At 48.3% G+C, this 12746-nt stretch overlaps 2 protein-coding genes across 2 annotated transcripts; both read right to left on the reverse strand.

Annotated features, from left to right (window-relative positions):
- Positions 1–440: 440 nt before the first annotated feature.
- LOC116591776 (bile acid-CoA:amino acid N-acyltransferase-like) lies at positions 441–1782 on the reverse strand. The gene has a single exon (XM_032345006.1). It carries the CDS (start codon positions 1450–1452, stop codon positions 880–882), a length of 573 nt encoding a protein of 190 aa, XP_032200897.1. The 5' UTR covers positions 1453–1782; the 3' UTR covers positions 441–879.
- Positions 1783–3395: 1613 nt separating this feature from the next.
- Positions 3396–9607, reverse strand: LOC116591778 (acyl-coenzyme A thioesterase 6-like). The gene is made up of 3 exons (XM_032345007.1): positions 9151–9607; positions 5561–5763; positions 3396–4123 (listed from the first exon to the last, which is right to left on the reverse strand). The coding sequence occupies exons 1-3, from the start codon at positions 9605–9607 to the stop codon at positions 3518–3520; spliced, it is 1266 nt and encodes a 421-aa protein (XP_032200898.1). The 3' UTR covers positions 3396–3517.
- Between the last annotated feature and the right edge of the window lie 3139 nt (positions 9608–12746).

Below are 12746 nucleotides of genomic sequence, written 5' to 3' on the forward strand. Positions count from 1 at the left end.
GCATCTCTGGATTCAAGATTACTTTCAGAAAGCCTAAAGCAAACCATGAAAAAGACATAACGCATAGGTCCTCAATTATTCCGGTAATAGATTTTTCCAACCACAGGTTTACAACATTAAAATAACTGAGAATTTGTTAATTTTGCTTCAATTCAGCAATTTGATCCTCAGTATGTAAACTTGCTACCTTTTAGACTCTTGAAAGAAAAAAAAAAAAAAAAAGGGAGGGGAGCCTGGGTGGCTCTGTCATTAAGTGGCTGCCTTCAGCTCCGGTCATGATCCCCGGGTCTTCCTGCTTCCTCCTCTCTCTCTGCCTGTCTCTCTGCCTACTTGGGATCTCTGTCTGTCAAATAAATAACTTAAATATGAAAAAAAAAAAGTGTCATCTGTATCCTAACGTAAAACCAGTATATAAAAAAAGTGAACAATGTATATAATAGGACTTCAGTTACGTTGGAGATTGAACCGATACCAGTGAAAGATCTGGATCCACTATTCTCGTCATTTTTACAAGGAATAACTGGAAACGTCAAATGAACACAAAGCTCCGCCTACTACAGAGGTAAACCAAATACTTAAGGCTAGAAACTGTACCCCAGCGTTGTGCTTACTACAGCAGAGATGCTCGCAAGGAATAGCGCGGGCAGCACTAGGAGCTTAAAGGGGGCGGCAGCTGGCAGAACAGAGGTTCCCGAGCAGATTAAATTTAAATCCCAATCACCATTTGGGAGAGTGACTGTCCCACCTGAGTCTAGGGAGACAAAATCAAGGAATTAAGGCGCTCGTTCTGGTTTTTTGGAGATAAACTAGCCAGCAAAGCAAGTCAGCTTTCCTAAATCGATTCCCCAAATCCATGCGCAGCCCTCTGCCGAAAAGACCTCACGCACCCGGGGGCAGCAAGAAGACGCCCCGCAGGCGGCCGGCCTGCAGCCGAGCACGGCGCAGCTCGGGGCTGGAGAACCAGCGCTGCACCTGAGCGGAGGCCAGCGCCGGGCCCAGCGACACCGCCGGCTGCGGCGGCGCGCGGTGGACGGTCACCTCCACTTTGAGCGGGCTTCTCACCACGCCCCTCGGCACCTGGTTGAAGCAGGGATCCTCGCAGCCGACCCGCGAGAGGCTCCACAGGAGCCCCATGGGCTCCACGCCCGTGAAGTCGCCGCCCACAGCCGGGGCCCTGGCCGGGTCCAAGCCCCCGCGGCCGTCCGCCTCGTAGTGCGCCAGCGAATGGAAGGGGCGGCCTCGGAAGCTGACGGCCGACGGCCGCAGGGTCGCCCGCTCCCTCGGGCCTAAGGCTTCCACTTGAACGTGCAGGAGCTCGACGGCCAGCCCAGTCTTAGGCGTGACGGTCAGGGCCGCGGACTTCTGGGAGTGAAGGGTCGATGTGGACATCGACCTCCGGGGCAGGAGGGGGATCCTGGGGGTTCCGAGCACCGCCTGGGCAGCCCTCCACATGACCCCGATATCTTCGCGGCTTTGGCTCGGACGCGAGACCCGCAGCCGGGCGGCGGCAGGAGGGAGAGTCAGTGGTCTCCAGGCGCGGCTGGCCGGAGCCGGGCGGGGCAGAGCGGGGCGCGGCAGCCCGGGGGTGGGGGCCGGGCAGCCCGCGCGGCACGAGCTGGGCGGCGCCGGGCCGGGTGGGGCACAGTGCGACGTCCGCTTTCCCGGAGGGCCCTTGACGGGTCCCTGGGGCGCCGCTCAGCAAAATGCTGCAAGAAGAGGCGACTTAGGAGGACCCGGGGTCGGTCATGCTTTTGGAGTCCTCGTCGTGGGACGGCTTAAAAGAGGCAGAAGCTCCTCCCCATCCTACTTCTCCACGTGGCCAGGGAGAGAAGTTACTGATCTGACAGAATGCTGGCCGGTCTCTTTCTTGAAAGTCCCTCCCTGGCCACCAGGGGTCACAATTCCCTAAACCTGGTTGAAGGAGGCTACGTGTAATAGCCTTTGGCCAAATTCCTTCCTTGAAATTTTTTTGCCTGGGATTAAGAAAGACTGCCAAGGTTAAAGCTTAAACGTGTAGATGAGGCAGCGCTACAGACGTATACGCTATGGAAATAATCGTTATTGTCTTGGGGCCTGGCCCAAGTATTAAAAATGTGGTTTTTTTAATGCAGAAAAAAATTACATCGTGAGTGTCCTTGTTTTCAAGGAAAAGCACCAGGGCTCACAAAATAAAACCATATTTTTCACATTGAAACAAATATTTGCATGTACATGCATATAAAATGGTTATGGAAGGATATACTCCAAGTTGGTAACTGTAATGAGCCCTGTGAGAAGCCTGGAACTGGGTAATAAGTTAAGAGGGTTAAATTTAATCTGACTGTCATGTCCAACCTCAGAATGCAAGAACAAGTCCAAAGTTCTGGAACCCAGCGTTGGAGTTGGAATCTCAGAGAATCTCAGAGTTGGAAGGCACCCAAAAGGCCCTTATGCCCTCTCTCAAGTTGGAATCCGCACTTAGATTTTCTAGGATCCATTACTTTTCCCTCGTGAAATTTAACTGTTAGTTTTGTTTTTTTTTTAATTTTTTAAAAAAGATTTTATTTATCAGAGACAGAGACAGAGAGAGAGCAGCACAAGCAGGGAGAGCAGCAAGCAGAGCCAAAACCAGGCGCCCTGTTCAGCAATGAGCCTGATGTGGGACCTGATCCCAAGATCTTGGGAGCATGACCTCAGCCAAAGGCAGAAGCTTAAAGGATTGTGACACACAGGCGTCCCTAAATGTTATGTTTTTAAAAAGATAAATAGATAAGATTTTAAAAGATTTTTAAATATTTTATTTATTTATTTATTTGACAGAGATCACAAGTAGGCAGAAAGGCAGGCAGAGAGAGAGAGAGTAGGAAGCAGGCTCCCTGCTGAGCAGACAGCCCAATATGCTGCTCCATCCCAGGATCCTGGGATCATGACCTGAGCCAAAGGCAGAGGCTTTAACCCATTAGCCACCCCAGCGCCCCAGGGGATACAGAACTCTTAGCAATACAGATGCTCAGTCTTCAAAACCAGAACACAGGTCAAAGCTAGACCAGCAATTAAGAGTTGGGCAGGTACTTCTCACCTTTCTCCTATTTCAGGTAGGATTGATCCTATGGATAAGATCAGGGTTAAGCCTATATGGTAGGGAAAGTTCAGGGAGAAAGGGGTGGCAGTGAAGAAAGGAGGGTTCCAAAGTCTGGGAATCCAATAGGACCTGACCGGAAGCTAAGATAATTATTTTGTTGCCAAAAGTTTCCTATGTGCTTTGGAAAACCCCATACATGTTCTATGAATTAATTTTTTAAAGATTTTATTTATTTATTTGACAGACAGAGACACAGCGAGGGAGGGAACACAAGCAGGGGGAGAGGGAGAGGGAAAGGCAGGCTTCCTGCGAAGCAGGGAACCCAACGTGGGGCTCCATCCCAGGACCCTGGGATCATGACCAGAGCCAAAGGCAGACGCTTAATGACTGAGCCACCCAGGCGCCCCTATGAATTAGATTTTTATTCATAGTATCTGGTCTATGATTACTACAATGTTATATTTTGCTGGACTGGGCAGATTCTTCACCACTGAGATGTTTACGGAAAAAAGTCTGAATTTGCTGCCAGGCATCTACCTGTGCCCTTGACTGAGCCTTTGGCTCACCTCCATGGACTATTGCTTTGCCTAACACTCTATGTACAGAAGCTCTGCAAGGAGGAAAGTAAGGGGGATCAATACAATGACCAGTTCCTGGGTAGCAGATTATCTGGGGCCTGTCTTTCCCATGGGCTTGTAACCGTTCAGAGGCTATCTGAGCATAGACGGGACTCTTCCAGTTTTGATCATCCATGCCAACAATGAACAGGAAGGGCCCCTGGGCCCTTTCCACTGGAATAATACTTGGGTGATTGGGTTCCTCCAGTGGGTTGTCCCAATAATCCACAAAATGCAAATGTCCCGACTCATTAATTGTACATCTCCCTGGGTCACTGCCAAGACTGGGAATAATCATATCCTTGTAATGCAGAGAAGATATTGTGTTGGCCACACAGGTATTGATAAGGACCGTGGCTGTGATGCCCTTCAAGAAAGAGGCCATTGAGAGACACAGGTCACCTCCTTTGGAGAAGCCAAGAAGCCCAACATTTGGGCCTTTCACCTGAAGAAGAGAAAAAGAACGAGCCCAGAATTTGTAACTGGAGGACATAAATGGTGATTTTTATATTCTCCTGGTAGCTTTCTTAAGTGTCATTCACTTTCTTTCCTTATGCAGCAACCCACAAAGCTCAACTGTGTCTTGTAAAGAAGCAAATCAATTGATTTCCTAGTACGCAGGCCTTCCACTAATATTCATGGCAACTGGGTCAAGAGTACACACGGAGACCCATACACCCCATATCTAAGTGTTTAAAAGTTACAAATCAAACCAACAAACTCTTCAAATATATTTTTGGCTCCCACCTTCATAAATATACCTCCATAATGGAAAGTCTGAAAGCTTGGGAGTCCTTGAAGTTCTGTACTGGGATGTGGCCTGGCGGAGAGCCAGTCCAGTCCTCCATCCCTGGCCCACCTTCCTTCTTTTCCTGCCCCTATGTCCATCATGCACCTTGAGAGGCCTGCAAGCAGGATCAGTGCTATTTGGCAAAGAATTCTGGGGCTCCAGATCACAATAGCATGGGGTGTGTGCGTGTGTGTGTGTGTGTGTGTCTGTGTGTAAGGGACACGAATTCCAGGTGAATACATTCCCTGGGTCCCTTGGACTCCTCACCCTGTGCAAGGCCAGAGTGTGGCCATCTGAAACAAAAGGCCCAGGACAGAAGCCTCTCTTGCCTACGTCTCAGGGCAGAACTGATGGTATATACTGGTCTCTTCTTCCCTGGGGCCTTATCTCCTCTAATAAACCAATAATCACAGTTCAAGATCATCTAGGTTTTAGCAACTCTGCTAAGAGACCATTCCCTGGATTCTGGCGGAGTTAGAGTACCCTACAGAGCTGACAGAACATTTTATTACTTAACAGTAGAAGATTTGGGTTTAAGTGTATATAGTTGTAGAGTATGTATTCCATTTACAATCATACCAAAATGTTTTGATTATTTTTTCCAATCTCAGATAAAACTCTCTAAAAACATAATACCATCATCACACTTAACAAAACTAATGATTCCTTAATATCATCAAATATACTCCCTTTTCAAATGTCCTAAAATGTCTCTTAATAGTCAAATGTTTTCTGCTGTACATTTAGAATAGCCTTATACATGAAAAAAGCTGAATCTCAGAGAAAGCAGTTGCCTTATTCAGGATTATAAGGCCATGTGGTGGTAGATGGAGAATCAGAATGTCAGGTTACTAACATTTTAGTAGAGCCCTTTGAATTATGGTCAAGAATTAAAGGGAAATAAACAGTTGAGTCATAAGAGATTGGAAAAAGATGGGTAGAAACAAAAAGAATAATCCTAGTAACTTTTGAAGGAACTTTGGTGTCTCACAACATCTTTCTATGCCCCTGTGTCCTGGTAGGGTTTTTGAATCCAGTCCTGTGTCTGCTCTACTCCCTCTCCTCTGCATCCAGGCAAGCAGCAGAACCCACCTGTGGATGCTGCAGTATGAAGTTCACAGCTTCTTCAAAGTACTCCAGGTGCAAAGCTTCCAAATTCTCAGGGAGGTCTTCAAATCTGAAGTAAGCCAAAGCAAGCACAGCGAAACCATGTCCAGCCAGGAGGCTGGCCCTATATTCACAAAGGCCACCACCAGTTCCAAACAGATCAATGATCCCAGGGAAGGGTCCTGCACCTAGAAAGCACCACAAATCATAAGGAGCTTTAGACTCTCAAGACTGAGTTTCAGACTTTGGCAGCCAGCAAAGAGAAGTTTCTGAAGCAGGGAAGGTTCAGGGTGGGGGAGTGGGTGGGAAAAGGACCCTTTTTAAAATTTTGCTTTATTTTTTTCTTTTAGTAACCTTCAGGGAGAAAGGAGGGGGAACACAATGTTTTATTTACTCCAGATTTTTTCACATATTATTTTTTTTAAGATTTTATTTATTTGAAATACAGTGATCACAAGCAGGCAGAGAGGCAGGCAGGGGCGGGGTGGGGGGCTGGGGGGGAAGCAGGCTCCCTGTTAAGCAGGGAGCCTGATGCGGTGCTCAGTCCCAGAACCTTGGAGTATGACCTGAGCAGAAGGCAGAGGCTTTAACTCACTGAGCCAACCAGGCACTCCATCACATATTTTCTTATGTAGATATACCAAATTAGAAATAGCATATGCTGAAATGTAGATTTCCCACAATATCTTTTGAAAAAAAGAAATCTATTTGAGAATTACTGGAGAGCTGTAAAATGCTTTACAAACGTAAGTTTATTAGATATACGCCCCATGTTCTTGCACTCTCCAGTCCAGCCTTAAATAAAACCATCCCGAAATGTGCTGTTCTTTTTGGCTCTTGAAAGTGGTACACACTATTGTCCTCCCCTCTTTAGTTTATATGACCTGGCTGACCCCTCAGTTTCCAAACCTACATTTAGATCTCCTTTCCCAGAAGGCAGAAGTAGACGTCCTAGGTCTCCCTCCAGGCTGAGTTGAGTGAGATAGCATTTTTTTTTTTTTTCCAGATAGTATTTTATACGTTCCCACTAGCACCCTGGGCCTTTACTTTCTCTATCACAGCACTTGCCACATCTGCAAGTGCAAGTATAGTCACATGGCTCCTTTATGAGGCTCTAAGTACAGTGAGGACCATGTCTGACTTTGATATCTATTCCGCCCCAGTATGTAGCATGTCCTTGACTTAATACATATTTGTTAAATGATTGAATTCTTCTACATTATTTACAAAAGCCTTTTTATTAAAAGATTTTATTTATTCGTTTGACAGAGAGAGACCCAAGAGAGGAAACACAAGCATGGGGAGTGGGAGGGAGAAGCAGGCTTCCCACTGAGCAGGGAGCCCAATGCGGGTTGATCCCAACACCCTGGGATCATGACCTGAGCTGAAGGCAGAGGCTTAACTGACTGAGCCACCAAGGCGCCCCTACAAAAGATTTTGAGACAGAGAACAATTTTTAATGGACCACATAGTAGACATTGAAATAGTTAATGGGGGGCGCCTGGGTGGCTCAGTGGGTTAAAGCCTCTGCCTTCGGCTCAGGTCATGATCCCAGGGTCCTGTGATCGAGCCCCGCATCGGGCTGTCTGCTCCGCGGAGAGCCTGCTTCCTCCTCTCTCTCTCTCTCTCTGCCTGCCTCTCTGCCTACTTGTGATCTCTGTCTGTCAAATAAATAAATAAAATCTTAAAAAAAAAAAAAGAAATAGTTAATGGAAGATTGACTTCACTGGAATATCAGATGCCCTGATGGGTGGTGAAAGGTTTTTGGGTGGAGATTCTCTTTAATTCTTTTTTAAGCTTTTATTTATTTCAGAGAGTGAGTGAGGACTCATTCAAGGGAACAGGGGAAGGGGCAGAGTGAGAGGGAAAGATTCTCAAGCAGGTGTCTTGAGATCATGACCTGCGGTTATGACCTGAGCTGAAATCAGAGCTGGTCACTTAACTAAAGGAACCACCAGGTGCCCTGGGGGAGATTCTTTTTTTATTTTAAGATCCATTTATTTATTTATTTATTTATTTATTTTACAGAGAGAGAGAAATCACAAGTAGGCTGGGGCGGGGGTTGCGGTGAGGAAGCAGGCTCCCCACTGAGCAGGGAGACCTACATGGGGCTCCATCCCAGGACCATGAGATCATGACCTGAACCTAAGGCAGAGTCTTAACCCACTGAGCCATCCAGGCCCCCCCGCAGGGGGCGATTGATATTGAATCAGTTGGTGCAATTTATTGAGCTCCTACTGTATCTCTGGGCAAACATCTAGGAATATGCACACAGAGAGTTGTGTTAAATCTTACTGCAGTGGCAGGAGTTCACAGTTGAGTGTGCAGCCTCTAGTTAAGGCTGTGAATTGCTGATGCGCTGTAAGAATAAAGCAGGGCCTCCTGTTTTGGAGAATGACGGAATTGTTTACGGATTCTGTGAGATGCGGCAACTCCAGCATTTCTATATAGGAGGGGTTTCAGTCGGCAATCTGATTCTAAGAGTTGGGTCAGGGGTCTTTTTTCCACGCTCATTTTACGTAGTAAGCGCCTTTTACTTAGACTAGGGTTTCTCAACCCCAGCACTACAGACATTTTGAGCATGAATTTTCTTTGTTGTGTGGACTGCCCTGTGCACTGTGAACGTTTAATAACATCTCTGGCCCCTATCCACTAGAAACCAGTAACATCCCCTTCCACCCCTTCCGTTGTGACAAAAATGTCTCCAGATACTGCCAAATGCCCCTGGGGGTGGGGAAAAGGCATCCCACATGATACTCACGGACAGGGATGCCTGCCTGGCTTAGTCATTAAGCATGTATCTTCAGGTCATGATCCCAGAGTCCTGGGGATCAACCCCTGCATCAGGCTCCCTGCTCAGCTTGGAGCCTGCTTCTCACTAACACTCTGCCTGCTGCTCCCCCTGTTTGTGCACTCTGTCAAATAATAAAATAAAATAAAATAATTTTTTTTTAAGTTTTTAAGAATCACTGACAGGTGCTTGGGAGGCTCAGTCGGTTAAAGGTCCTGGGATTGGCTCCCACATCTTTGGGATCCCTTGCCCAGCATAGTCCTCTTCTCCCTCTGCCACTCCCTGCTGTTTCTGTGCACTGTCTCTCTCTCTCTCAAATAAATAAATAAAATCTTAAAAAAAAAAAAATCACTGACAGACTGTTCATGATGGGAGAACGTGGCCATCGGTTTGTTTTTTTAGGATTGGGGAGCGCCACCTCTACCTGTAGCGTTTAGCTTCCTTGGAAACAGGCCAAGATCACTCTCGATAAGTCATTACCTTATACTGGTATCTGAAACACAACCGCCTGCTGGCACTTGAAATATGCACTTTCTGAGAATGTTGAATGCACATTTTAGCGTACAGCTAAGGAGTGGGAGTGACTCTAGGAAGTGCCATGAAACTTAGAGGGAAAAAAAAAAAAAAAAACTATCCAGAATCCATGATAGACTCTGGAGTGTGCAGACTAGTTTAGGAAAATTCCTCAATCACGTGGTTCCCCTGGCCAGCCAAGGGGCCGCTCTGGGTCCCGGGACTCCCCCTACCCCGTTCTCCAGAACAGCCTGGGACTCGAGGCGCTCACCTGGGGGCAGGAAGAGCGTGGCGCGCAACCCGCCCGCGCGCACCGGCTCCCGCCGCACGCCCGGCCGCAGGAACTCGCGCTCGTGCACCGTGCGGCCCAGGACACGACCCGAGTCGGGCTCGTGGCCGTCGACCACCTCCAGCTCCACAGCGAAGGGCGTCTGCACGTCCCGCTTCAGGAGCCGCACCAGGGGCTTCTCGGCCTCCAGGGCCCAGAACAGCCCCATGGGCTCCAGCCCCACGAAGCTGCCGCCCAGCGCGGGCGCGCGCTCCAGGTCCAGGAGGCCGCCGGCGTCGGCTTCGTACCGCGCGTGGGCCCGGAAGAGCGCGCCTTTCTCGTCGCGCAGGGACGCGCGCAGCGTGACGGGCTGTCGCGGGGCCAGGCCGCGCACGGCCACGCGCACGGGCTCGTCCCAGCCGCTGCGGCCCGGAGGCTCCAGGATCCAGGTCGCAGCCATCCTGATTTCTGCTGAACTGAGGATTGCAGGCTTCCCAGTCACGTGTTTATCCAGGCTTCTCTCCACCTCCCTGGGAAGCAGTAATAGTTGGAACCTTTGCGCATCGCATGTTGGACGCACGTGGGACACTCTCTGCCGCTGTGTGAGGTCTCCTAGTGTTTGTGCAAATCCACTAGTGTCTGGTCGGAAGAAAATAGCTGCTAAATTAGGAGTTCATTATTGATTCTGCAGTCCGGCGCAGTAAGTGTGGAAGAGAGGTACAAAGAAGGCTGAGCTGGGGAAAACCATGGCAGGTCCAAGAATCTGGAGCTGTAGAAAGCATCCCCGGTGACTGTAATTCAGATGGCAGTGGAGAAACAGCCTGCTCCTTCCTTTGCCTCAGTCCTTTGCAGAGCCTTTCCCCCAGAGTCAAGGGTACCAAGGGTGCTTCCAGAGCAGGTAGATGTTGATGGAGTGAGATTTACCTGAATTCCAGTCTGATCCTGCTCCTTAATATCCTGCTGATCCTTATTTAGCAAGATGTGTAATTAAAGCTCTGAATTCAGCCTCTTTGTCTGTAAAAGGCATATTGGGATGAATATGTGGGCTACCCTATGTAGAAACACTGCACGGATCAAATTGTATAGCAAGTGCTCAGTAAGAGATTTGCTTTTCTTGAGATCTGTTTATTTAGAGAGAGCACTCAGGCATAACAGGGGAAGGGGCAGGCAGAGGGAGAGGGGGTAGCATGCTTCTTGGGGAGATGTGAGGCTAGATCCCAGAACTTTGGGATCAGGACCCCAGCTGAAGGCAGACCCTTAACTGACTGAGTCACCCATGTGCCCCTGGAGTTTTACTTTTTAATTCACAGATCTGGTCACTGACAGTCTCCGTGTTGTTGAGTTGTGTCAGAGTTCTGGCAGGAAACAAGTGGCACTTCCCAACTGCATAATTTGTGGAGAGTTTCATAAGACGACTATTTCCAGAGTCGTTGGCAAGGTTAAAACACAAACAAGGGTGGGTGCAGAACCTTGGGCCCAGAAGGCTCAAGGGCAGAGGGTTGCCTGGCAGGATGGTTTAGCCAGGGTGGTGAGAGGAAGGCAATCCAAGGTGAATTAGGAGGAGTGGGGAGAGAATGAATACCTTGACCTCACTCTTCTCTCGCCCTTCACGTTTGTTTTGTTAATTAAGATTTTATTTATTTATTTGACAGACAGAGATCACAAGTAGGCAGAAAGAGAGACAAGAGATGGGGAAGCAGGCTCTGAAGCCAGGGAAGCAGGCTCCTTGCTGAGCAGAGAGCTGGACCTGATTTGGGGCTTGATCCCAGGACCCTGGGATCATGATCCGAGCTGAAACATTAGCTTTAACCCACTGAGCCACCCAGGTGCCCCTCCCCCTTCACACTTTTGCCAGTGCCCTTCATTAGCTAAACCCAACCATTCAGCTCAGCCTACTGGTTGGAGCGCACAGAAGATGCCCAGGGAGTGGAAGCTCAACACATAGTTATAAACTGAACAAAAAGAAGCCAGACTAGGTCCCAGATCTCAGAGTGCAGTGAGTTTGGAGCTCTCTACCCCTGAAGTAATTTCTGTGGAGTATTTTAAATACCTGTTGTTTAAAGTGTTGCAGGCTGTGGCCCTTGGGTGGCTCAGTTGGTTAAACATCTGCCTTCGTCTCATGTCATGATCCTGGTGCTGGGATCAAGCCCCGGGTTGGTCTCTCTGCTCAGCAGGGTGTTTGCTTTTCCCTCTCCCTCTTGGTGTTCTTTCTCTCTCAAGTAAATAAATAAAAAAATAAAATCTCTTTTAAGAAATAAAAAAGTGTTGGGGCACCTGGGTGGCTCAGTGGGTTAAGCCTCTGCCTTCGGCTCAGGTCATGGTCCCAGGGTCCTGGGATTGAGCTCTGCGTCGCGCTCCCTGCTTGGTGGGGAGCTTGCTTTCCCCCTCTCTCTGCCTGCCTCTCTGCCTACTTGTGATCTCTCTCTGTCAAATAAATTAAAAAAAACAAAAACAAAAACTTGTTGCTGGCTGTGCTCAATCCAGGAACACTCAGCTTACAAAGAATTTACCTGGCCTGCTGTGGCCACCAGCACAACTGACATCGGCACTCAGGGGCGCCTGGGTGGCTTAGTAGGTTAAGTGTCTGGCTCTTATTTCAGGTCAGGTCATAACCTTAGGGTTATGAGATCAATCCCCACATCAGGCTCCATGCTGGGTGTGGAGCCTGCTTGAGATCCTCCCTCTCCCTCTGCTGCCCACCCAAAGAGAGAGAGAGAGAGGGAAGGAAAATAAATTTTTTTTTAAGATTTTATGTATTTGACAGACAGCGAGAGAGGGAACACAAGCAGGGGGAGTGGGAGAGGGAGAAGCAGGCTTCCTGCTGAGTAGGGATCCCGATGTGGGGTTCGATCCCAGGACCGTGGGATCATGACCTGAGCCGAAGGCAGATGCCTAAGGACTCAGTCAGCCAGGTGCCCCCAGAAGAAAGAAACTTAAAAAATGAAATCTGCACTTAGGTTTCAGAAAGGCAAAGAAAAAGGTGATTTCTACCTCTCCCTTCCCTGTTACTTAGGTTGCTGTGAAGAGGCACAGAAATGGCTCCCAAGGACATGAGGGAAAAGCAGCAAAGAAGGAGGCCTGGGGGTCCTGAGATCAGCCCCCACGGTGGGCTCTCTGCTGTGGGAAAGCCTGCTCTTCTCTCTCCTTCTGCTTGAGCGTGCGCTTTATGTCTCTGTCAGATGGATGAATAAAATCTTAAAAAAAAAAAAAACAGGTGCGCAGTGGTGCGCAGGTCATGGTCCCAGGGTCCTGGGATTGAGCTCTGCGTCGGGCTCCCTGCTTGATGGGGAGCTTGCTTCCCCCCTCTCTCTGCCTGCCTCTCTGCCTAGTTGTGATCTCTCTCTGTCAAATAAATAAATAAAATTTTAAAAAAAGGGGGGGGGAAGGAATGGCATAGGGAACCCTGTACAAGTTTTACAACATTGATGTGGGTCTAAAATTATTTCAAAATAAAAGGTTTATTAAACAAAACAAAACAAATAAAATAAAACAGTATTAGGGAGTGCTAAAACCATCAAAAAGGATATCTTTGATCTTCTGTCCCACTTGTGGAATTAGTAAAATCTGCCAACCTCAGACCCTTCTTCCTCCATATCCTT

The sequence above is a fragment of the Mustela erminea genome, chromosome 5, assembly GCF_009829155.1.
Source record: "Mustela erminea isolate mMusErm1 chromosome 5, mMusErm1.Pri, whole genome shotgun sequence".
In the NCBI taxonomy this organism is placed as follows: Eukaryota; Metazoa; Chordata; class Mammalia; order Carnivora; family Mustelidae; genus Mustela; species Mustela erminea.